At 48.5% G+C, this 22,496-nt stretch overlaps 1 protein-coding gene across 2 annotated transcripts in view; it reads right to left on the bottom strand.

Moving 5' to 3' along the window:
- The window catches only part of LOC147419065 (uncharacterized), a 182,548-nt gene that overhangs the window by 13,351 nt on the left and 146,701 nt on the right, over positions 1-22,496 (bottom strand). For both annotated transcript variants that reach the window (XM_086506150.1, XM_086506151.1), the window contains exons 16-19: positions 9,541-9,627; positions 9,208-9,423; positions 8,956-9,045; positions 8,711-8,821 (exon numbers count right to left, since the gene is read on the bottom strand). In XM_086506150.1, coding sequence (XP_086362276.1) covers positions 8,711-8,821; positions 8,956-9,045; positions 9,208-9,423; positions 9,541-9,627 — 504 coding nt within the window. The remainder of the gene's footprint in view (positions 1-8,710; positions 8,822-8,955; positions 9,046-9,207; positions 9,424-9,540; positions 9,628-22,496) is intronic.

Below are 22,496 nucleotides of genomic sequence, written 5' to 3'. Positions count from 1 at the left end.
CAAAACTATGGCTCTTTGATACTTTGGTTGCTTCAGCTATGCTTTATGGGGTCCAAGTCTAGGGACCATCTGTGAATCATGACAGTTGGAAGATCATGGAGAGACCCTTGGTATTTTTGATATCCCGGATGATAAGAGCCAAGGCCTCGGTACCACATGCGATTATTCGAGCGGAGGTAACCGCCCCTCCTATAGAGATTGAGGCTCTCACCAGATCAGTGTCCTTTATGCACAGTCTATGGGATACACATAGAGGCAGATATACTAGACTGGCTCTTTAGTCCTCTAGACAGTTAGCGATGCAGGGAGATGAATCATGTTGGTATGCACAGATGACCTCATGGTTTCAGAGGCATGGTCTCAGCATGGATAGATTGCCTCCCTTTCAGTATTCCCTGGATGCACCCTCCCTGCCAGTCACACGGACGGAGATCACTAGACTCATTCGTTAGGATCTTATACAGTTGGACACCAGGAGGACATGGGTAGAGCCGATACAGGAGTTGGGCACGAAGATGGCTTTCTACAAAGAGCACCTTCTCCAACTTTCAGGGGATGGGTTTGTGACTCGTCCGAGCTACATGGACACTCATTTATCTCATGATCTGCGATGTGCTATTGGTCAGATTCGCACATCCTCACACCAGCTGGAGATTGAGACGGGTAGATTCAGAGGGATACAACCGGAGTCTAGGATATGTCAACTATGCGGTAGAGAGCAAGAGACAGAGCTACACTACATATGCCATTGCACTGTGTATTATGAGATACGAGGGCGCTTCCATTGCTTATTCAGGGAGGGTTTTGGACCCCTAGATAGAGTCATGAGGTATCAGGACGAGAGATGCCTTGGCTTATATCTACTTGAGCTACACCGACATAGACAGTTTGTTGGGGATACATGGAGTACAACAATCGCAGAGACAGATCACAAACTTCTTTGGATCGAGGGAGCCAAGAGACCAACCACTGGCATAGGGTTGTACCCGCATTTATACCAGAGGCACCCTCATTGACAGGGCGATTGAGCTCGGGAGATCGAGACGACCAAGACCGAGACACAGGAGCACACTACATCGACGGAGACTCCAGCAAAAGATCAGAGGCTTTCTAGCACGACACCCAGATTGTCATTGAGGGCCTATTCTACATTTTCACATTTCACATTTCACACTTCATTTTCAGTTTTTATTTTTACTTTCAGTACTTTTTGTACTTGTACTTCAGACATTGTATTAGATTCACCACTTTGTATCTGATGGTCTCATAGGTCATTTTGGCCTTTTGAAGACGTTACTATATATCATCATTTCTCTCTCTCAGTGTTGTTCAATCGTGCCATGTGTGAGGGATTACCTGAGACTTGGAGGTTGTCTACTATTGTGCCTATATTCAAGGCAGGTGATCCTACAGAGCCTGGAAATTACCGCACTATTATGGTTGGACACACACTGGCACGATTGTATGCATCCATTATTGAGCAGCAGTTGAGTAACTGGGCAGAGGGTGAGGGTGTACGGGCAAAGGGACAGGCAGGTTTCAGGAGGGGTTTCTCCACTCTTGACCATATTCTGACACTCAGAGCTATCATTGAGGAGGGCAGGTCACATGGGAGACGGATTTATTGTAGCTTTGTGGATTTCCGCAAAGCATTTGACATGGTACCGAGAGCTCGACTGATGCGCAGACTGCAGGAGATGGGGGTGCCCACAGTGTTGATTTGGGGGATTATGGCTTTATACAGATCAGTGATGGGACATGTACGCACCCCAGAGGGGATATCTGACTTAGTTCACTCCACTATCGGGGTGAAACAGGGTTGCCCATTGTCTCCTACTCTATTTGGTATGTATGTTGATGAGGTGTCTGATTACATTGACAGAGAGGGTGATAGAGGTGCCCAGCTGGCAGGGACGTGGATCCCATTGTTGTTATATGCTGATGATATTGTCTTGATCTCTGACTCACCAGAGGGTATGCAGCGACAGTTGGATGCATTACACAGTTTTGCAGAGGATAGTGGATTGTCTGTAAACCTTGGTAAAACCAAGGTCATGGTGTTTAACACCACACCGCAGTGGATCAGGAGATCGGCACCGACCTTCACGTATGGTCAAGAGATTGTGGAGTATACAGATGCATACACTTACCTTGGGATAGTCTTCACTGGGCCGAGGTTTTCTTTGGGGAGAGCAGCAAAGACTAGACTGACCAGAGCTTATGCGGCCTTGGGAGGCTTGGAGAGGATGTGTTCGCAGGTTCAGTTCCAGGAACCTCGGACAAAGTTATGGCTCTTTGATACTTTAGTAGCCTCAGCTATGATGTATGGGGTACAGGTATGGGGACCTTCTGTAGGCCAGGATGGTTGGAGACGTATGGAGAGGCCCTTGGTATCTATGATCTCCCGATTGATTAGAGCCAAGGCCTCCGTACCTCACGCGATCATTCGAGCAGAGCTAGCTGCCCCCCCCATGGAGATTGAGGCGCTTACCAGATCAGTGTCCTTTGTGCACAGCCTATGGGATACTACTAGAGACAGATATGCTAGATTGGCCCTTGAGTCTTCCAGACAGTTAGCTCTACAGGGGGACACTTCATGCTGGTATGCACAGATGACTTCATGGTTTCAGACGCATGGCTTCACCATGGACAGGTTGCCCCCTTTCCAGTATTCTCTTCAGGCACCCTCGCTGTCTCTTACACGGGTGGAGATCACTAGACTCATTCGTCAGGACCTGATCCAGCTCGACACCAGGAGGACATGGATAGAGCCGCCTCAGGAGTTGAGCACGAAGATGGCTTTCTATAGAGAGCATCTTCTCCACCTCACAGGAGATGGGTTTGTGATTCGACCCAGCTACATGGACACACATATGTCTCATGGTTTGCGTTGTGCCATTGGTCAGATACGCACATCCTCACATCAGCTCGAGATTGAGACCGGTAGATTCAGAGGGATACCAGCAGACAGCAGGATATGCCGATTATGCCAGAGAGAGCCAGAGACAGAGTTGCACTACATATGTCATTGCACAGTGTTCTATGAGATACGGGGGCGTTTCCACTGCTTATTCAGAGAGGGTTTTGGTCCTCTATCTAGGGTCATGAGTTATGAGGATCAGAGATGTCTTGGACTATATCTACTTGAGTTACACAGGTATAGAGACACTTTACTGGGGAGAGCTAGAGAGAGGCAGTCCCAGAGACACATTACAGATTTCTTTTCACTAGATATGGGACAGCCAGAGGAGCAGCCACCACTGCAGAGCTCGTCCCACACTCATTCGACCACTACTGGCACTCTCATCGACCGAGCACTGGAGCTACAGAGATACAGACGACCGCGACTGAGGAGAGGAGCTACACAGCATCGACGGAGACTACAACAGAAGATTCGAGCCATACTCTCTCGACATCCAGAGTGCAGATGAGGATGGATCCTCACCATTTCTTCCATCTTTGTTTCACACACTGTTACATCCAGTTTACCGGGTACCTATTGTATCAGCTGCTACACCCACGTAGTTTTAGATTGTAGTAGTAGTAGTAGTATTTTGTTCCACTTCTAGTTCTTTTGTACCCAGACATGGTATTAGATTCACTATTTTGTAACTGATTGGTCTCATAGGTCATTTTGGCCTTTTGAAGACGTTAATATAACATTTCATTTCATTTCATTTCTCTCTCTCTCTCTCTCTCTCTCTCTCTCTCTCTCTATTGCCACATTGTCCACATAGCCTAGTACCAGAGCCAATCAAAGACAGGTCTATGCGGTTTGAGAGCAAAAGCAAGAATGCCAAACAACCAAAAATATTTCCCGAAAGACATAGACGAGAAATGATCTCAACAAAACCTTTCTTTATGATCCAACAAATTGCAAGAGGCAGTACAAGTCCATAACAAATGAGGAACTGTTTCAATAGACACAGCACAAAGGTAACAAAGAGAGAATGTCACATGGTGCCTTGCTAGAAAGGACCCAAGTGGAAGAACTGCACATAAGTAGTGCCATAGAAAAAGCCGACTGCACGTAAACAGTGCCATAAAAAAAGCCGACATTTTATAGGCATCTTACGGCTCGATATCATCTTGTCCTTTTCTCCATCACGATAAAGGCTTATGCATTGGCCAAATGCTATTTGCATAATCATGAACTGTAGTGGGGCTACAATGTCACCTGCTCATGACATGCAACTAGTTACAGCTGCTCTGGAGTTCACAATGGATGGACTCTTGCTTGGGCAGTGACACGTGGCAGTGATATAGGTGGTCTAGTGGACACCGTTACCAGATCACCACCACCACAGTTTGAAGATAGACTTTGCTGGACTGGGATATTTTGCTAGCCGTTGGTGGCTCTTTATGATGGCATATATTTGTAGTTGGTTTCACTCGTCGGCGATCATCTACTATCTATGATCTAGCGTCTTGATTCTTGAGTCTTGGGTCTAGCACCGCACATCTGCACCCTCCTTGCACATTGGAACCTCGACACTCCCATTGTACCTGTGAGTCCTAGGCTTGAAGCTGAATGTGCTCCTAGCCAGAATCTGAATGGTTCTACGAGTTTGTCGAGTTACATTGAGTTCTCAGTCTGTTGTTGTGCTTTGAGTTGTTGTTCCATTGCTATGTGATGTTTTTTTTCTATTGGAGTGAGGTTTCACGCATATTGCACTCACGAGCACCCACTCTAGAGAGCACGACACACTTTTCCTGCTCTACAGGTGCTCATTTTTGGCACGCCCAGTTGGACCTCAATTGCGGTCTCACTACACTCCACTGAGCATACATGTTGAGGAGCTAGCTGGTTCAACCCCTCGTCCAGTGTAGTCTGCTTGTGTGGTCTAGCTTGGTCTAGACTAGCTTTGCCCTCGTCCAACTTGGTCTAGTCCATCTTCACCTCGTCCAGCTTGGCCTAGCTGGTCTAGTCTCTCTCGTCCCTATCTAGAAGGAGTGGTCTAGCTAGTCTACCTTGGTCTATTCGGGTCTGGTCCAGTGGGTCTAGACTACCTAGCAAGTTCAAGGGTCACCGGGCCCAGAGATTGGGTGGGTTTATTGCTACTGCATGACACATACAAGGTAGTCTAAAGATCGAGAAAGCCCACTACTAAGACCTCTGAAATACTACCACAGAAAGCATCAACCTTTCGTGCCGAGTTTAAGTCCACCGGCCCTGTTACCCCTACCCTCCCTCGCATCTACCTCCTCTTAGATCACCTTCCCCAATATAGTTCTCACCCACTGTGTTACAACAAGCTCTTGACAAAGAGGCTCCTTAGCAGGCAGCCATGGCGGAGCTGACAAGCATTCTGGCTAAGGTGAACATAAAGTTTCCAGCTTTCAAAGGACTCTCCACAAAGGATGCAGAAGACCATGCTACCCCTCTGCAGGGGTCGTGGCCTCAACAAAGAAGACGACTACCTAGTGCTCTTCCCGTTAACTTTGGATGGCTTAGTAGATAAATGGAATAGTCAATTTGTTAAGAACCACTATGTTACAACAAGCTCTGAGCAACAAGCTCCTGAGCTGGCAACCATGGAGGAGCTAACAAGCATTCTGGCTAAGGTGAACATAAAGTTTTTCGACTTTCAACAAAGGACTCTCCACAGAGGATGCAAACGACTATGTTTGAACCGGCAGGGTGAACTTTCACAGTGGCTTTACACGATGCGAGTCTGTTATTAGGGCTTTTGTGACTCCCTGGGGTGAACATAAAGTTTTCGACTTTCAAAGGACTCTCCACAAAGGATGCAGGAGATCATGCTACCCCTCTGCAGGGGTCATGGCCTCAATAGAGAAGACGACTACCTCGTGCTTCTGAGCTGGCAGCCATGGAGGAGCTAACAAGCATTGTGGCTAAGGTGAACATAAAGTTTTCCACTTTCAAAGGACTCTCCACAGAGGATGCAGACGACCATGTTTGAACCGGCAGGGTGTACTTTCACAATGGCTTTACACAATGCAAGTCTGTCATTGTGGCTTTTGTGACTCCCTGGGGAAATTTTATCCACATGAGAATGTCATTTGGGTTGAAAAACGCCCTCGATTGTACAATATACATCATCTTTTTTCCTTTGATCATTGATCATCTCCGAATCTTCATGGACGACTTCTCAACATGGTCTAACGCTCAATGTTCCACCCTTGTGGAGAATTTGGAGGAGCCCCTCACTCAGCTCTCAACAATATTCCTTGAGTGTCGAGAGACGTGCCTTAAGCTGAATCCTAACAAATGCCACTTCTTGGTCACTCGTGTAGTGTTTGCTAAAGGTTTACCTCCTGACCTTGAGAAGATAGTGATCATTCTGAGGTTTTCTCCATCAATCAACTCCAAAGGTGTCTAGAACTTTGTAGGTCATGTAGGTTATCATCGCAGGCTCATTCATATGTATGCAGATGTTGCCCAACCCCTGACCAATGCCATTGTACCTTTTCAGTAGTCCAAGGCTGAAGCCCAAGCTTTTGCTTACCTAAAGAAGCGTCTGACTGAGGCACCTACTTTAGTTGCCCTAGATTGGTCTCTCACTTTTCATGCACATACTCATGCTAGTCAAACTGTTGTGGGGTGTTGTTTTGACTCAACCCTTGATTGCCCCATTCACTATGCTAGTCATCTGCTCATGACCAAGGCTCGGTGCAACTACAACACAAAAGAGAGGGAAGGTTTGGCTATTTTTTATGCAATGCAAAAATTCCTCCACTATTTATTGAGTGCTGTCACAAAATGATGACGTGGCTGCTGACGTGGAAAGATAGTACAGTTGTAGCGAAGATAATGTGTCGTGCCCTCTATAGTGGGTGCTCCTCAGTGCAATTTGCGTGATATCTCACTCCATATGTCACTGCACAGTCTACTATGAGATACAGGGATGCTTTCACTGCTTATTCAGAGATGGTTTTGACTCGTTAGATAGAGTCATGAGATATCAAGATCAGAGATGTCTCCAATTTTTTCTACTTGAGATACAGAGACATAGAGACTCTCTATTGAGAGGGCATAGACAGAGTCAGTCTCAGAGACGCATCTCAGATTTCTTCAGTCCAAGTACCACAGAGGCAGAGGGGCCACCACCACCACAAAGCTCGGTTCCCACCCATACACACACCAGTGGTACTCTCATTGACCGAGCTATAGAGTTGGGGAGATCGAGACGACCACGACTGAGGAGGGGAGCCACGTAGCACCGACGAAGATTGCGGCAGAGGATCCACAAGATTCTAGCACGACACGTAGAGTGTCAATCAGGATAGACTTCATGCTACTGCTATATTGTATCATGGTGACACTTATCCCCATTTTGTACCTCTGGAATTATACCATTGCTCAGCTTGCCAGCCACCCATAGGAGTCGGTAGCACTCCTATCTCAGTTTCTAGTTTGTAGTTTTCTTTGTTTGTACCTAGACTTGGTACTAGACTCACCATTGTAATCAGTTTGGTCTCATAGGTCATTTCGGCCTTTTGTAGACGTTAATATATCATTTCATTTCATTAAGATTATTCGAGCGGAGGTAGCCGCCCCTCCTATAGAGATTGAGGCTCTTACCAGATCAGTGTCCTTTATGCACAGTCTATGGGATACACATAGAGGCAGATATACTAGACTGGCTCTTGAGTCCTCTAGACAGTTAGCGATGCAGGGAGATGCATCATGTTGGTATCCACAGATGACCTCATGGTTTCAGAGGCATGGTCTCAGCATGGATAGATTGCCTCCCTTTCAGTATTCCCTGGATGCACCCTCCCTACCAGTCACACGGACGGAGATCACTAGACTCATTCGACAGGATCTTATACAGTTGGACACCAGGAGGACATGGGTAGAGCCGATACAGGAGTTGGGCACGAAGATGGCTTTCTACAAAGAGCACCTTCTCCAACTTTCAGGGGATGGGTTTGTGACTCGTCCGAGCTACATGGACACTCATTTATCTCATGATCTGCGATGTGCTATAGGTCAGATTCGCACATCCTCACACCAGCTGGAGATTGAGACGGGTAGATTCAGAGGGATACCACCGGAGTCTAGGATATGTCAACTATGCGGTAGAGAGCCAAAGATAGAGCTACACTACATATACCACTGCACTGTGTATTATGAGATACAAGGGCGCTTCCATTGCTTATTCAGGGAGGGTTTTGGACCCCTAGATAGAGTCATGAGGTAACAGGACCAAAGATGCCTTGGCTTATATCTACTTGAGCTACACTGACATAGAGACAGTCTGTTGGGGAGACATGGAGTACGACAGTCGCAGAGACAGATCACAGACTTCTTTGGATCCAGGGAGCCAAGAGACCAACCACTGGCACAGGGTTGTACCCGCATTCATACCAGAGGCACCCTCATTGACAGGGCGATTGAGCTCGGGAGATCGAGACGACCACGACCGAGACACAGGAGCACACTACATCGACGGAGACTCCAGCAGAGGATCAGAGGCATTCTAGCACGACACCCAGATTGTCATTGAGGGCCTATTCTACATTTTCACATTTCACATTTCACACTTCATTTTCAGTTTTCATTTTTACTTTCAGTACTTTTTGTACTTGTACTTCAGACATTGTATTAGATTCACCACTTTGTATCTGATGGTCTCATAGGTCATTTTGGCCTTTTGAAGACGTTAATATATCATATCATATCATATCTCTCTCTCTTCCCACACACACGCGCACACAAAAATAAATGGCTTTCTAATGTCACCTTTCCAACTCGCCAAACTCCGCAAGGAACAAGTACTTGGCAAAGCACAATTGTCGCTAGAGAGGACCAACATTGTGCAAGCTCCAAATTTTCAAATAGTGCATCCAAGAGCTGTCATAAAAGCACAAAAAAACTTGCTTGTTGAGATTGAATCATCTTTAAATCATTATCGTTATATCCAATGAGGGGACCAGCTTCAATGAACTTTCAAATGGGAATTTTATAAAAAAGTTACATTAGTTAACCTGCAACAACTTAATCCTCAAACCGGGATCCCTCTCTGGCTGTAGACAGCCTTTCACCACAGGCAAGAGTCTTTCCAAATAGGGGCCAACCTATTTGACAAGGAGAATAATTGAAGAAGCAATCTTTGGTTATCAGCCATGCTATTTCATTTGGATATGTTTGAGCTACTTTATTTGCTTTAGCAGAGCTACCATTTGACAAATTCTGTGACAAATTCAAGTAAGCTACCAATTTCCCAGGTGAGAACGTACCAGACTAGATATTTTCTGCAGAAACACTTGAAATAATGCCTGTCCATATGAATCCGTTGCCCAATTCTCATGCTCAGCTGTGATCAATCTGAGCAAATGATTAACCTGACTTTTATAAAGATCCCTTGCACACATAAACCCAACAGCATGTGCTACAATTTCTTCTAAGCGAGACACAGCTTGATTGAGACTGGAATCAGATCCAAAACTTTGCACCTAGGCAGTCAGCAAAAGAGCTTAAAAGATTATACATGAGCCAACTCCACGGAAAGTTCTATATAGGTATCTGTTATGGTTAAATAATTGCTCAATTCTATTTGGAAAAATCCGTACTTGTAGCAGTATGAACAGTATGTCTGTTGAGCATTCACTGCAAGCTGAGCCACACACTTTGACAATGTTTGTTAAGATTGCTAAAGTCTGCCACAGTATATTAAAATCACTGAAGATGTTAGAACTGTATATAAAATGATTCAAAGAGACACAGTAATGGCAAGAAAAAAGCTAGTATTCAAAGCACATGGGGCACTGTAATATAGCGTGAAACTCCACCCACGATAGCTAATCAAGCGGCCCTCTGCTTATATTTATCATGATATGACTCTAGGCCTCCCGTCCCATAGAGATCAAAATTGTGCTCTATATAGAACTAAACACTGTCTCATGCTCAACTGTGGCGCTTGTTCTGAGGTGATTCTCTAAAAGTCAATGATTCTCATGGGGTATGTCGAGAAGCTTTCTGCTACTCTGGAGTAGAAAAGTATGCCAGTGATACTTAAGACCTATGTACCGAGCGGATGGCGTGCATCCGTTAAAGAGCCTTTTCCCCCTTTACACAGCCCGTTCCTTGTGCATGATCAGAGCATCAATCAGCAACGACATCCACCAAACCAAGAGACAACGAATGCATCTAATATGACCTCACTCCCCATTTGGAATCAAACATAAAAGCATTGGGCTGCAGGCAAGCAGGAGGCACCCGCAGACATGCACAAACAATCCACCAGACATTAGCATGTAGGACACACCAAAGAATAAAAACAGAAACAGAAAACATGCAACCCAGGCAGAAGCAAAGCAAAGGAAAGAATGGCCTGCATAAGAAAACAACCAAAACAAGAAACCAAAGACTCACCCCAGGATGGTTGGACCGAGAGAAAGGGGGAAAGGGGCGGGAGGGAGGAGGGTTTCTTTTCTGGGCAGGACTACTGGTGGCAATCAGGTATAATGAACCAGTGATGGCAGCATGGGAGGTCGCGTTTGGTGAAGCCAGAGTGGTGCGCAAACCAGATCACGGCCAGCGGGGAAGCTAGATGTAAGCGCATTTGAGGATAGCTTAAGGGAAGAGACGATATTTTTTACTCGGAAACCCATCAGACTCCTGGTGGCACATTACCTAGAGTGACGGGATACCATGGGAGACTACTTGTAGGCAAGAATTGAGATCAATGCAGTAAAGCAGTCCTGTTCAGGGAGAAGCTGCAACCCCTCATTCATATTGAGTAGGCCAGATATATGTGGGTCAGAGTGAGAGCACAGACATCATGGCTCTATACAAGTCAGTAGTGGGGCATGTATGCACTCGAGAGTGGATTTCTGATTCGGTTCACTCCACAATTGGGGTGAAAGAGGGCTGCCTGCTATCTCCTACACTATTTGGCATGTATATGGATGAGGTTGCTGACTACATTGAGAGGCATGGTGATAGAGGAGCACAGTTGGCAGGGACATGGATCCCACTACTATTATATGATGATGATATTGTGTTGATTTCCGACTCCTCAGAGGGGATGCAGCATCATTTTGATGCTTTGTAAACATTTGCCCACGATAGTGGATTGTCTGTTAACTTGGGGAAACCAAGGTTATGGTGTTTAACACCACACCACAGTGGGTCAGGAGGTCAGCACCTACTTTTACATATGGCCAGCAGACACTGGAGTATACAAATGCATACACCTATCTTGGGGTAGTCTTCAGTGGACCGGCATTTTCATTGAGGAGAGCAGTAGAGACTAGATTAACGAGAGCTTATGCAACCTTGGGAGGTTTGGAGAAGATGTGTTTGCAGGTTCAGTTTCAAGAACCTTGAACAAAGCTGTGGCTTTTTGACACTCTAGTGCCTTCAGCTATGCTCTATGGGGTTCAGATTTGGGGGCCCTCAGTGGACCACCATGGCAGATCTCGTAGCACTGATGGATGGAGATGTATGGAGAGGCCTCTAGTCTCTATGATCTCTCGGATGATTCGAGCTAAGGCCTCAGTGCCACATGAGATTATTCGAGGCCCTTACTAAATTAGTCTCCTTCATGCATAATTTAGGGGACATTCCCACAGACAGATATGCTCGACTAGCACTTGAGGCATCCCGACAGCTAACGCTACAAAGGGACACGGCATGTTGGTATGGACAGATGACATCATGGTTATCACAAGTCAAGCACCATGTGCCAACGGAAAAGAATAGACTTAACAACTTTAAGCACTTCAATAACAACTGAAGTGAAAGAGAGAGATGACACGAGGAGTAGCGAAGTTCCACCCCAGAGAGTATTGGCCCCAAACCTTGGCACCCCTTTCGGTATTTCTTTATATTATTTGAACTCAGTACAATGTTAGTACTCGCGCTCTGCACCTTCACCCAGAAAAGTGCAAGAGACTGAGCCCTCTGCACTTATTTAAAGGCCCTTGGCCTTGAAAGGCAGTTTACATATAAAGTTTGAAACTCAAAAGCAACTGGCCCAAAAGCTGGCACTGAAAATCAGCTAGCGTAAATCATGGAAATCCGTACAGGCTGCCACGTCAGCACAATCAGTGTGAAATGCGGAAATCCGTACAGGTTGCCACGTCAACAAGTCAACGCAAAATACGAAATTTCGTATTGGCCTGCCACGTCATCAAGCTGGACGCAAATAAGCTTGTGTGTGTGGGTCCTGCTTTATATATTCTCTTTAGGTCACTTGGGCCCCATCGAACGGGGTCCCATAAGAACTTCAACTTCCTCTGCTACTTCTAGGGTTGAGGCCCCTTGGCCGGGATCTGCAAGTTGGCTCCGTTCTTCAGTGGCTTGACACGTCAACAGTTTGTGACATCCCCCCTTCTTGAAAGAAAGTAATCGTCCGCGATTACAGCATATCTGCAAAACAACTTAAGTTAGCTCAAAAACTTCAGAGGGACAATCTGTTTGGTCTTTTTTTTGTGTTAAGGAGTTGGCTTCTCCTTTCATCCAGATCAAAAATCTTGATGTTCCGGTGTAGTAAAATTAGCCATCACACCTAGACCACACTGATCTTCCACGGGTGTCTTGATGCACTAAAATTACTTACCCAGGCAATCTCCTCCAATTAGGATATTTCGATGGTTGGCACATCACAATGCAACACAAATTCTCACATATGCATGTTACAAGAAATAGAAATATAAAGCCGTCGATGAAACCCCCCCATCCCCCGCGAATAACCATCCTTGTCCGAGCCATGAGTTGTTCAATGACTCCCTCATCACTCCTCCCGCGCAAATAACCTAAAAATGTCCGAGCCATGAGATATAGAGGCCTTTTACAACCAAACGTTCCCCAGACCGTAGCATGCGTCATTTGAAGGTGTTGAGAGTACGATTGCTCAGACTTCTTAATACTCCCCTTGTAAGTAACCATCTAGGTCCGAGCCATGAGTAAAAACAACACTTTTCAATCATTCAATACTCCCTCCGTAAATAACCATAAGCGTTTAGGCCATGAGTATGAACAAGCACTTTCAAACATCATTTCTCACTACTCCATCCGGGAGTGAAAATTACCAATCATTGAAGCCAGTATTAAAACTAGAGTGAAACAGATCGGCACTAAGACGGGTTTAAAATAGATAGCATCCATTTCAAACAAATTTCAAACAATAATTTCTCAAACAGTGTTTTTTTTTTCTGAGAAAAAGATCCTTCTATTAGTTACTGAAACTGCCCATAGGGCTACAACCACCTCTTCAAGAGAGGACTACAACAACTATGATGGGAGACTCTCCCAATGAAAAAACCAGCATATGTACAATGGGGCTAAATCAAGAAATGGGGGGAGGGAAAAGCCACACCGGTGGTCGGTAGTGCCATCGGAGTACACCCTGGACCATGGTGTAAAAAGCCCAAGGACGCTAGAGTTGAAGGAAAGCCTCTCTGCGCTCCCGCATGCGGTCAGAGCTACAATGTAGTCCCTCAAGCTGTCCTCTGAGAGTATGGATCAACTCTAGCCAAAAATCGCGAACAGTCTCTGCTGGTGGCATAGGGAGGGCCTCAAAGATGCGGAAGCAACGGGCCCGCCAGATGAACCAGAGTGTCAGGCCACTGATGAGCTTCCAACACTCCTCTCTCTCACTGCACCACTCCTGTGAAGTAAGCTCTGTAGTAGCAGGCTAGAGTGTAGGTCGTCCCTCCTGCATCACTATCATCCTGCTGGTGGAAGATAGCTCAAACTGAAGTGCCGGGCCCGTGAGGGTGGTTCAAGCCGCTGCTCCCCAAGTGTACTGTCGAGCCGTGGAGAGAGCAAGCATCAGCCAAAGAACTCGTAGCCACACCTGCTGGGCCGAGGGACAGTCCCAAAGACAGTGACGCTGACTCTCCACCAGATGGTCACAAGCTGCACATGCGGCCGAGAGACCACTATGCACTAGCCAACTCCCAACTGCTGTAGCTCTGTGTGCGACCAGCCACTGAAACAAGGTGACTTGCTTCGACTGTCTGGAGTCCCACAACCTCTCCCAGAAGGCTGCCAAGAACTCAGCTGTGAGACCCTCTTGCTGCCAATGAGGTGCTGCCAAGGGGGCGGGCCTCTCTCTGTGCTGCTAGTATATGACGTCCCAGTCGAAGAGTGTACTAAAAGAACGGGACACCTGGGTGGTCTGCAGAAGAGAAGGGGTCCCTCCAGGGCCACTCCAGGATCCCACTATACTCGTGCCAGTGGACAGCACTCCCAAGCCCACAGCCTCCAGTGTCCAGTCTCAAGAGCTTCTGGGTCAAGATCTATGACACAAGTCCTCACACAGATGCCCACTGCTCGGATCCTCTGAAAACAGCACTCTGCCACCTGCAGGGCCTCTACTGCAACTCACTGTAGGCGTCCCCCACCCTGAAGCTCGAAGAAAAGGGGGGAAACAATCTCTGAGCAGGCCCTGATTGAGATGAGAACCTCCAGTCGTGTGAAGGCTCCCATCCACCTGGGTGCTACTGGCCTGAGAGGCATGAGCCACTCAGCTGGAACTGCCTCTGAGATGTCCTGGCACATGCTCTCCACCCCTCTCATGCCCTGTAGCTGGAAACCCTACACCTCCTCTGACAAGCTTGTGAACTCTAACCAGTCACCTAAAGAGCGTGCTGGACCCGCTGCCATGGGACCCCAGGAAACATGAGGCCGACTACCAACCAAGTGGCCTCTCTGAGTGCTAACCATGGGGTTCCAGACAAGGGGCTGCCGTAGGCGCTCCTCCGTGCAAGTAGGCTGTCTGCTCCAGGCCTCGTCGCAAGAGCTCCCAAGATCGAAGCAAACTCACAGCGAAGCGGTCCTCCAGTCTCTTTCTCAAACCAACTCTGGGCATCTCTGTGAAGATCCATCTGGTTGAAGGTTGTCAGGGGCCTCCTGCCTGAGGAACCCTAGCACGAAGCTGTTGTAGCAAGAACTCCTTACAGGGCTCCTCACCTGGAAGAAGTCCTCTGACGATGAACTTCCCAAGAAGGGATCTGCTCTGCTGTGCTCGGTCAATGATCCCAAGCCCTCCCTGTGGACAAGAAACAGTGATGACCTGCCAAGCCACTTTGGCTTGGGCTATCTGAGTGTCACGTCTTGACCAAAAGTTCCTGATCAACCTCTCTACCTGGCTGATACAAGAACTCGAGAAGCTCCAGCAAGAAGTGATGTACCACATAGTCACCAACAACACTTGGTTGGCCACTGCTACTCTGTCAGCCAAAGAAAGTCGTGTTGAGCTCCAATGTAACAACTTTCTCCTGATAGACAGGAGAAGGGGAGCAATCTGCTGCTTGGGAGACAAGTCCAAACCAACCTGATAGCCCAAGTACCGAACTGCAGTCCCTAGGAGAATCCACCTAAAACACTCTCTTGGCATCCAATTGGGCATAGGAGCACTACCAACCGAGAAAGCCACTGTCTTTCTCCAGTTGATCAGTGCGTCCGATGCACAACAGAAGGTCTCCAGAGCCTGCTCACACCTGTGAAGGTTGGCCTCCTGGTCATCCAAGTACAAAACTGAGTCGTCGGCAAACTCAACGTCCAGTAGCTCATCTCCCCGAATAGGGAGTGCTAAGCCCCGTAGACCAACCTGCTGCGACACCAAAAACCTGCTCATCGCCTCCGCATTGAACAGAAAGAGGAAGGGGGCAAGAGGACAGCCCTGTCTGACCGAACATAGGAGCATGAAGCGATCACCTCTACCTCCTGCCAAAAGTACCTGACTGTGAGCCTATCTGTACAAAACTGACACCCCTCTGATCCAAGCATCTGAGAAGCCCATCCTGCGTAGAGTGCCCTCTAGAAAGTCCCAGTCAACTCTGTCGTATGCCTTCTCAAAGTCGAGAAGAAGAATCACTAGGTCCTTACCACGGAGCCGTGCTAAGGCAGAAGCCTCCCAAAAAGTAAAGATGTTGTCAAGGATACTGCGTTCCTTGACAAAACCTGTCTGAGTCCCATGTATAAGGCTCTCTAGAAGTGGCTGAATCCTCAAACTCAGAGCCTTGGCAAGAATTTTGTAGGCTGAGTTGAGGATGGTGATGGGACGCCACTGTCGAATCTCATCCAAGGAACCACCCTCCTTGGGAATGAGGTAGATCAGGCCCTCACTCATGCTATCAGGCATCACTTCTGTGTGCAAAATGTATTGAAAAGCACTACAGAGATCTGGGCCAAGCAGGTCCCAGTATTCCAAGAAAAAACTGGGAGTCAGCCCATCCTCACCTAGACAGCTACCACGGGGGAGGGCCCTAAGAGCCGTGTACAGTTCCTCAGGCTGAAGTGGCAGCTCAAGCCTCTGACGCATCTCCTCAGTCACAAGACAAGGAATTTGTGCCCAAACCTGCTCCCTCCATGCATCCTGACGCTCTGACTAGGACTCTGCAAAGAGTAACTCACGGTAAAAGTCAGTAGCAACTGCACCCATATCCTTGGGCTTAGAAGCAACTGACCCGTCGGGCCTCCTCATCTAATTGACCTTGGCATGCGAGTGCCGAGGTCCCACTGCCTCAAAGAAAGCACCAGTCACTCTTTCGCCAACGTGGGTCCACTGAGATGCCTGTCGGTGGAAAGCAAACTCATGTCGCCTCTCCTCTGTGCTAACAAGATCCTGTCGAGCCTGTTGTAGCTGCTCCTCCAACCAAGGACTGGATGCTGCTCATGCATCCTCTGTAACGAAGCAATGCCCCGTCTGAGACGCTGCTCCTCTCTCGTTGTAGCCCAGTGAGCCAGAGACTCCTGGAGAAAGAACCGGCTAATCTGAGCTAGGCCTGAGGCCACTCTGTCAGCAGGAGAATCCTGCCTGTCCAAGCTCTCTGTCCAGAGAGCCTCTACCCGCTCTCTGAGTGCTAAGTCTAACAAGACCCTCTCTGGGATGCGAAGCATCGTGCTCCCACTCCTCTGCCTGTCTGCCACTGTGAGGATCACTGGTGCATGGTCCAAGAAGGAAGTCCCTGCCAGAATGCCCACTGTCCCTCCCAAGTCACTGAAGTGGTCACTAGTGTAGAAGCGATCTATCCGCCATAGATTCACTCCTCGCACTCTGCGGTCCGAACGAGAGAAGACAAGGCTGTCTGGGGGCCTCACAAAACCAGAGTGCTGCCAAACATCCGAGACCCTCAGAGTCATACAAAACCTCTCCCAAGCTGCCAGCTCAACTCCATGCACAGTAGCATGGCTACCACCATTCCTGTCAGAAGGGTCCTCCAACATGTTGAAGTCTCCTCCTATGCACTAGTGTTCTGCCTGCGGCAGAGACTCAACTATCTGTGACCAAAACTCTGCTTGAGCACTCGCCACATTGGGCGTATAGATGTTCAGGAAGCCCACTAGGCAACCCTGAACTTGCATAGTAATCCATTGAGCCCTGCCTGGCACAATAATCCCTCTGCCCACAATGGCCTACTGCAAAGAGTCTGCAATAGTCATACATACCCCACCCTGGATACCTCCAGGTCCAAAAGCAGCTGACCAAAAAGTATCATATCATCCACACAAGAGCTGACCACAACGTCTAATGTGGCTCTCACACAAATGGTGCTCCTGAAGCATAAGAAGATCAGTCTCTTCTCCCACAAGGCAGCGTTGAAGCTCCTGACGCAGTCGGCCCCGCAGACGCTGAAACTGGGGTCCACCTAGTCCCTGCACGTTCCATGAGACGATCCTCATGGGGAGCGAGAGAGAACAGATGCTGCCGCAGCAACTAGACGGGCTATCTTCGAGGCTGGCTTGGATGGGGAGTAATCCGCATTCGAGCGTCCTCTAGGTAGGCGTGATTGCAACGAGTGCCTGGCCCAAGCCCAAGCCGAGCGAGCCGTACGTAAAGCAATCTCCTCTGTCCAAGAGTCCTCATGAATGTATACATAGCATGGCAAGCACTGTATATCGGCAAAGAAGTAAACCACAATGTGTCTACATCCTGCTAAATCTGGAGGTGTCACCGCAAACTTGGCCAATGGCCACAAAGTCTGAAGCATGTCTGTAACTCGTAGTTCTCCCATGTGGTGAGAGAACTCTAGGACCTGTGTATGTAACTATCCCAACACTGAGTCGAGAGTCCACTCAGTCTAGTCCCTGCCGCAAAGGGGAAAGGAGAAGCCATTTGCCGAGTCCAAGGCCTTTGTCCCCCTAGCTGCAAGGAACAGAACATGGACCCTGAAGCACGCTGCCTCATGGTCTGTTGAGGGATCGCCGAGAAAACGAATGAAGTCGTAGTCGAAGAAGTCCCATCGGCGCCGGATGTCAATGCTTGTCAGACCACGAGGGATAGCTGCAAGGGGAGACGTCTCTACCTGTAGAGGGGGCCGCAAGAAAGGTTGTCCCTCTCTCGCCAAGCGACTCGTGGCAAATGCGCTGCCATGATCTCCTAGCAGCGGAGAAGGCCCTGCCCCCTGGGTCGACTATGGAACTGAAGCGGGTGGGGGGAGCGGTGGAGAAGAGGGGCGGGAGGGAGCGGCAGAGGTAGAGGGGCGGGGGGAAGAGGCGGCGGGAGCAGGAGGTGGGGGGGAGGATGAGGAAGAGGGGGGGAACTCGGGGGGGGGGGGGGGGGGGGGAGGGGTTGTCGAGGGGGAAGCTGGGGTGGGGGCTCGAGCAGGGTCCTCATCGTGCTCAAGAGGACCAAACTGGTTCCCTGTGGGAACCCACTACTGCTGAGAAGGCGCCTAAGGACCACTTTGAGTGCTAGACTGTCGTTGTGGCCCCTGTTGTCGTCGACCACGGACCTGCTGCCCATCCCTCCTCCGCAGGAGCCCCACGCTCAGAGGGTGGCTCTGCATGTGTGCGTTGTGTCTCTGTCTGTGTCTGTTGGCCAGCTCTTGTAGGCTGGGGTGGAGGCTGTGGTGTAGGTCAAGGCCTCCTCCGTGGACAGGCCTTCGCTAGATGGCCCATCTGTCGACAAATGAAGCACTAGTTCGGGAGGCCCAAATACTCCACACTCTGTCTAAACCAACCTCCACTCACCCAAGGCAGAAGAATAACCTTCGGGAGCGTGTGAGTGTCTCTGACCAAAACGCGAACTGAGGGAATGCCAGCCGCCTTGGTAGCTACTGAGGCTGCCGTGCGAGGTGTCTCCAGGACAGTTCCAATGGCTGAGCCGATCCTTGACAAAAGTGGTAAGTACTCCCTCCGCAAACCCGGAAAGCAGACACAGATGGGGATGCCTGCCTCCTCTACTAAAACATCCGAAGTAGGGTCGAAACCATGTGTCCACTGTCGAAAGTGGGCTCGTGCTGCTCGGATGGTCAATGGACTCATGGCGATGACCTTGGACGCCATCTCGGAGGTCTCAAACTCGATCTGATAGTAACCTCGTCCGAGTATCTGTATGTCCAAAATCTTGTCCACCTCTGCGAGAAGGCGGGCTTGGAGAAGGTCACCCAGCTTTCCTCTGATAGGTCGGGTGCCGAGAATCTTGCAGATGACAGAAGTCGCCTGCAAGTGCTCTACCTCTACGGCTAGGCTCGCTTGCTCTGTCGGCGAAAGAGCAAGTCGAATGGTGGGCTCAGCGGGGTCGGGCGAGGGGGCTTCGGACAAGTCCCTCTGTGGCGCAGCTGGAGCCTCCATCTGAGTCTACTGCTGTGGCGAAGAAGTGGACGGTGAAGAGACTCTGCAACCGAGCGTGCCGAGCACTGTCCAAAGAAACAATGCTGCCAGAGCCAATTGCAGGAGTCTTCGGGAAAGAAGAAGACGGGGGGGGGGAGAGCGGATAAGGCGGGCAATGGGCGGGATCTCAAGAGGCAGCGGGCGGGCTGGGCTGGGCTGGGCTGCCGCGTGCAAGGGCAGGCGGGGGCGGGGGGCAGTGCGAGGGCAGCGGGGGGGGGGGCAGCGATGGCGCAGCAGGGGTGGGTGGCGTTGAGCAGTAGCGAGCAACGCACGTTCTTCTCAAGTAGTGTTCAAAAGTATCTAACTATAAAACAACTAGAGAGTTCATTCAGGGTTTCGTTCGGACAATTGAACTTTGAGGATGACTGGCTTGCCCTTCTACATCACAGTGATAGTTCGGTTCCGAACCTGGAGAGTCACATCATTCTTGTCGTACCAGGGCATGCCCAAGAGAACGTTGCAATTGCCCAACTTCATAATGTGGAAATCGATTTTTCCATGATAAACTTGGATAGACACTAGAAGAGCACCAACGAGCGGTACCACTTTCTGAGTTTGCCCCGTGGCTAGCTCAGCTTCAATTTCTCCACCCTCTGCCTTATAATCAAAGTGCATCTGCTTCAAGAATTCTGGATGGATGAAGTTTTCGGTAGCTCCTAGGCCAAAGAAAATTAGGGCTTTCAAGCCGTTGACTTTGCCATATGCTCGACCCAATTCACTTGTATTTTCAAGGCGTATTCCATAGATGTCAGGTACTAATCCAATCGCCGGTTTAGCTCTGTTTACTCTTTTGGTGGGACCGGTATGCTTTAAAAAAGGCATACGCCTGAAGCTCTAATATCACTATCACAAGACGGGCACCACGTGCCAACGGCACAGAACAGACTTAACAATTTTAAGCACTTCAATAACAACTGAACTGAAAGAGAGAGATGACACGGGGAGTGGCGAAGTTCCACTCCAGAGATATTGACCCCAAACCTTGGCGCCCCTTTCGGTATTTCTTTATATTATTTGAACTCAATACAATGCCGGTACTCGCACTCTACACCTTCACCCAGAAGAGTGATAGAGACTGAGCCCTCAACACTTATTTAAAGGCCCTTGGCCTTGAAAGGCAGTTAACATAAAAAGCTTGAAACTCAAAAGAAATTGGCCCAAAAGCTGGCGCTGAAAATCAGCCAACATAAATCATAGAAATCCGCACAGACTGCCACGTCAGCAAGTGAGCGCAAAATCCAGAATTCCGTACAAGCCTGCCATGTCATCAGGCTCCACGCAAATAAGCTTGTGTGTGCGGGTCCTGCTTTATTTATTCTCTTTGGGTCACTTGGGCCCCATCGGATGGGGTCCCATAAGTTGGTGGGAACTTCTTTGAAAATAGACCCACTTAGCGAGGATCTGTAAATTGGTGAGAACTTTAACTTCTTCTGTTGCTTCTAGGGTTTAGGCTCCTCGACCAGGATCTGCAAGTTGGCTTCGTTCTTCTGTGGCTTGACATGTCAGCAGTTTGTGACAATGGTTTCAGTCACACGGCATCAACATGGATAGAGTGCCTCCATTCCAGTACTCATTGGATGCACCCTCCCTTTCTCTCACACGGATGGAGACCACAAGACTTATATGTCAGGATTTGATTCAACTACATACCAGAAGCACATGGATACAGCCGGTACAAGAGTTGAACACGAAGATGGCTTCCTATAGAGAGCATCTCCTCCAACTAACGTAGGATGGCTATGTGATCAGACCGACCTATATGGACACTCATTTATACTATGAGGTATGATGTGCTATTGGTTAGATGCGCACATCATCGCATCAACTAGGGATTGAGACTTGCAGATTTAGGAGAGTGCCAACAGAAGCCAGGATATGACAATGTCATATAGAGCCAACAGACAGAGTTACATCACATGTGTCATTGTCTGGTATATCAGGAGATACGAGGCCACTTTCACTGTCTATTCAGAGAGGGCTTTGGACCGTTGGCTAGAGTGATGAGATATCAGGATCAAAGATGCCTCGGGTTGTTTTTGCTAGAGCTGCGCAGACACAGGGAAAGTCCCTTGAGGAGACCAAGTAGTGGGAGACATTCACAAAGCGAGATCACTGACTTCTTTAGAGGAGGGACTCAACAGCCGAATGAGCATGCTTCATACTAGACTTCATAGCCCACTTCTACCAGAGGTATATTAGTGGACAGAGCCACTAAGCTCAGGAGAGCTAGATGCCCACGTCTACGAGGGAGACCACAACAAGGACAAAAGCTCCACCAGAGAGTTGGGACTATTCTAGCACGACATGGGAGATGCCGAATACAATTATTTACAAAGGCAGACATTGACGAAGCTCTTCAGCGACCGATGCAATACTTTTTCAGACAACGCCCGATGCCGGGCATCCTCGAGCATGGATGGTGATGATGATGGTTTTTAGGCTGATGATTTTAGTCTTTTAGTTTTAGTTTTAGTCTTTCATTTTACTTGATTTTATTTTCGTACCCAGACATTGGATTAGATCCACAAGGATTGTAACAGTTTGGTCTCATAGGTCATTTACCCTTTTGGAGACGTTTAATATAACATTTCGTTTCTCTCTCTCTCTCTCTCTCTCTCTCTCTCTCTCTCTCTCTCTCTCTCTCTCTCTCTCTCTCTCTCATTGAGCAACACCTACCTCCCCCCCCCCCCCCCCCCCCCCCCCCCCCGCCCCCCAAATCACACACACACTTTTTTCCTTTTTTGTAAATCTTTGGGATTAATGTATAAGTGGGAAACCTCAAGGCAAGGAAAACCCACAGAAAGGCTCATATACAAAAGCACAAACTTAGAGACGTTCGTCTGTGGAATAGGGCTAAAAGCATTTGTAACAAAGCTGATGCCTCTCTGGACTCAGATTACCAACTTCCCAAGCAAAGCGTAAGGATTTCCTAAGAAAATCTTGAAAAACTGAAATGGAT

Source organism: Adiantum capillus-veneris, chromosome 29 (genome assembly GCF_014529385.1).
Source record: "Adiantum capillus-veneris isolate H3 chromosome 29, ASM1452938v2, whole genome shotgun sequence".
In the NCBI taxonomy this organism is placed as follows: Eukaryota; Viridiplantae; Streptophyta; class Polypodiopsida; order Polypodiales; family Pteridaceae; genus Adiantum; species Adiantum capillus-veneris.
Note: the sequence above shows the minus strand (reverse complement) of the source record. Positions and strands in the feature narration are given on the sequence as shown.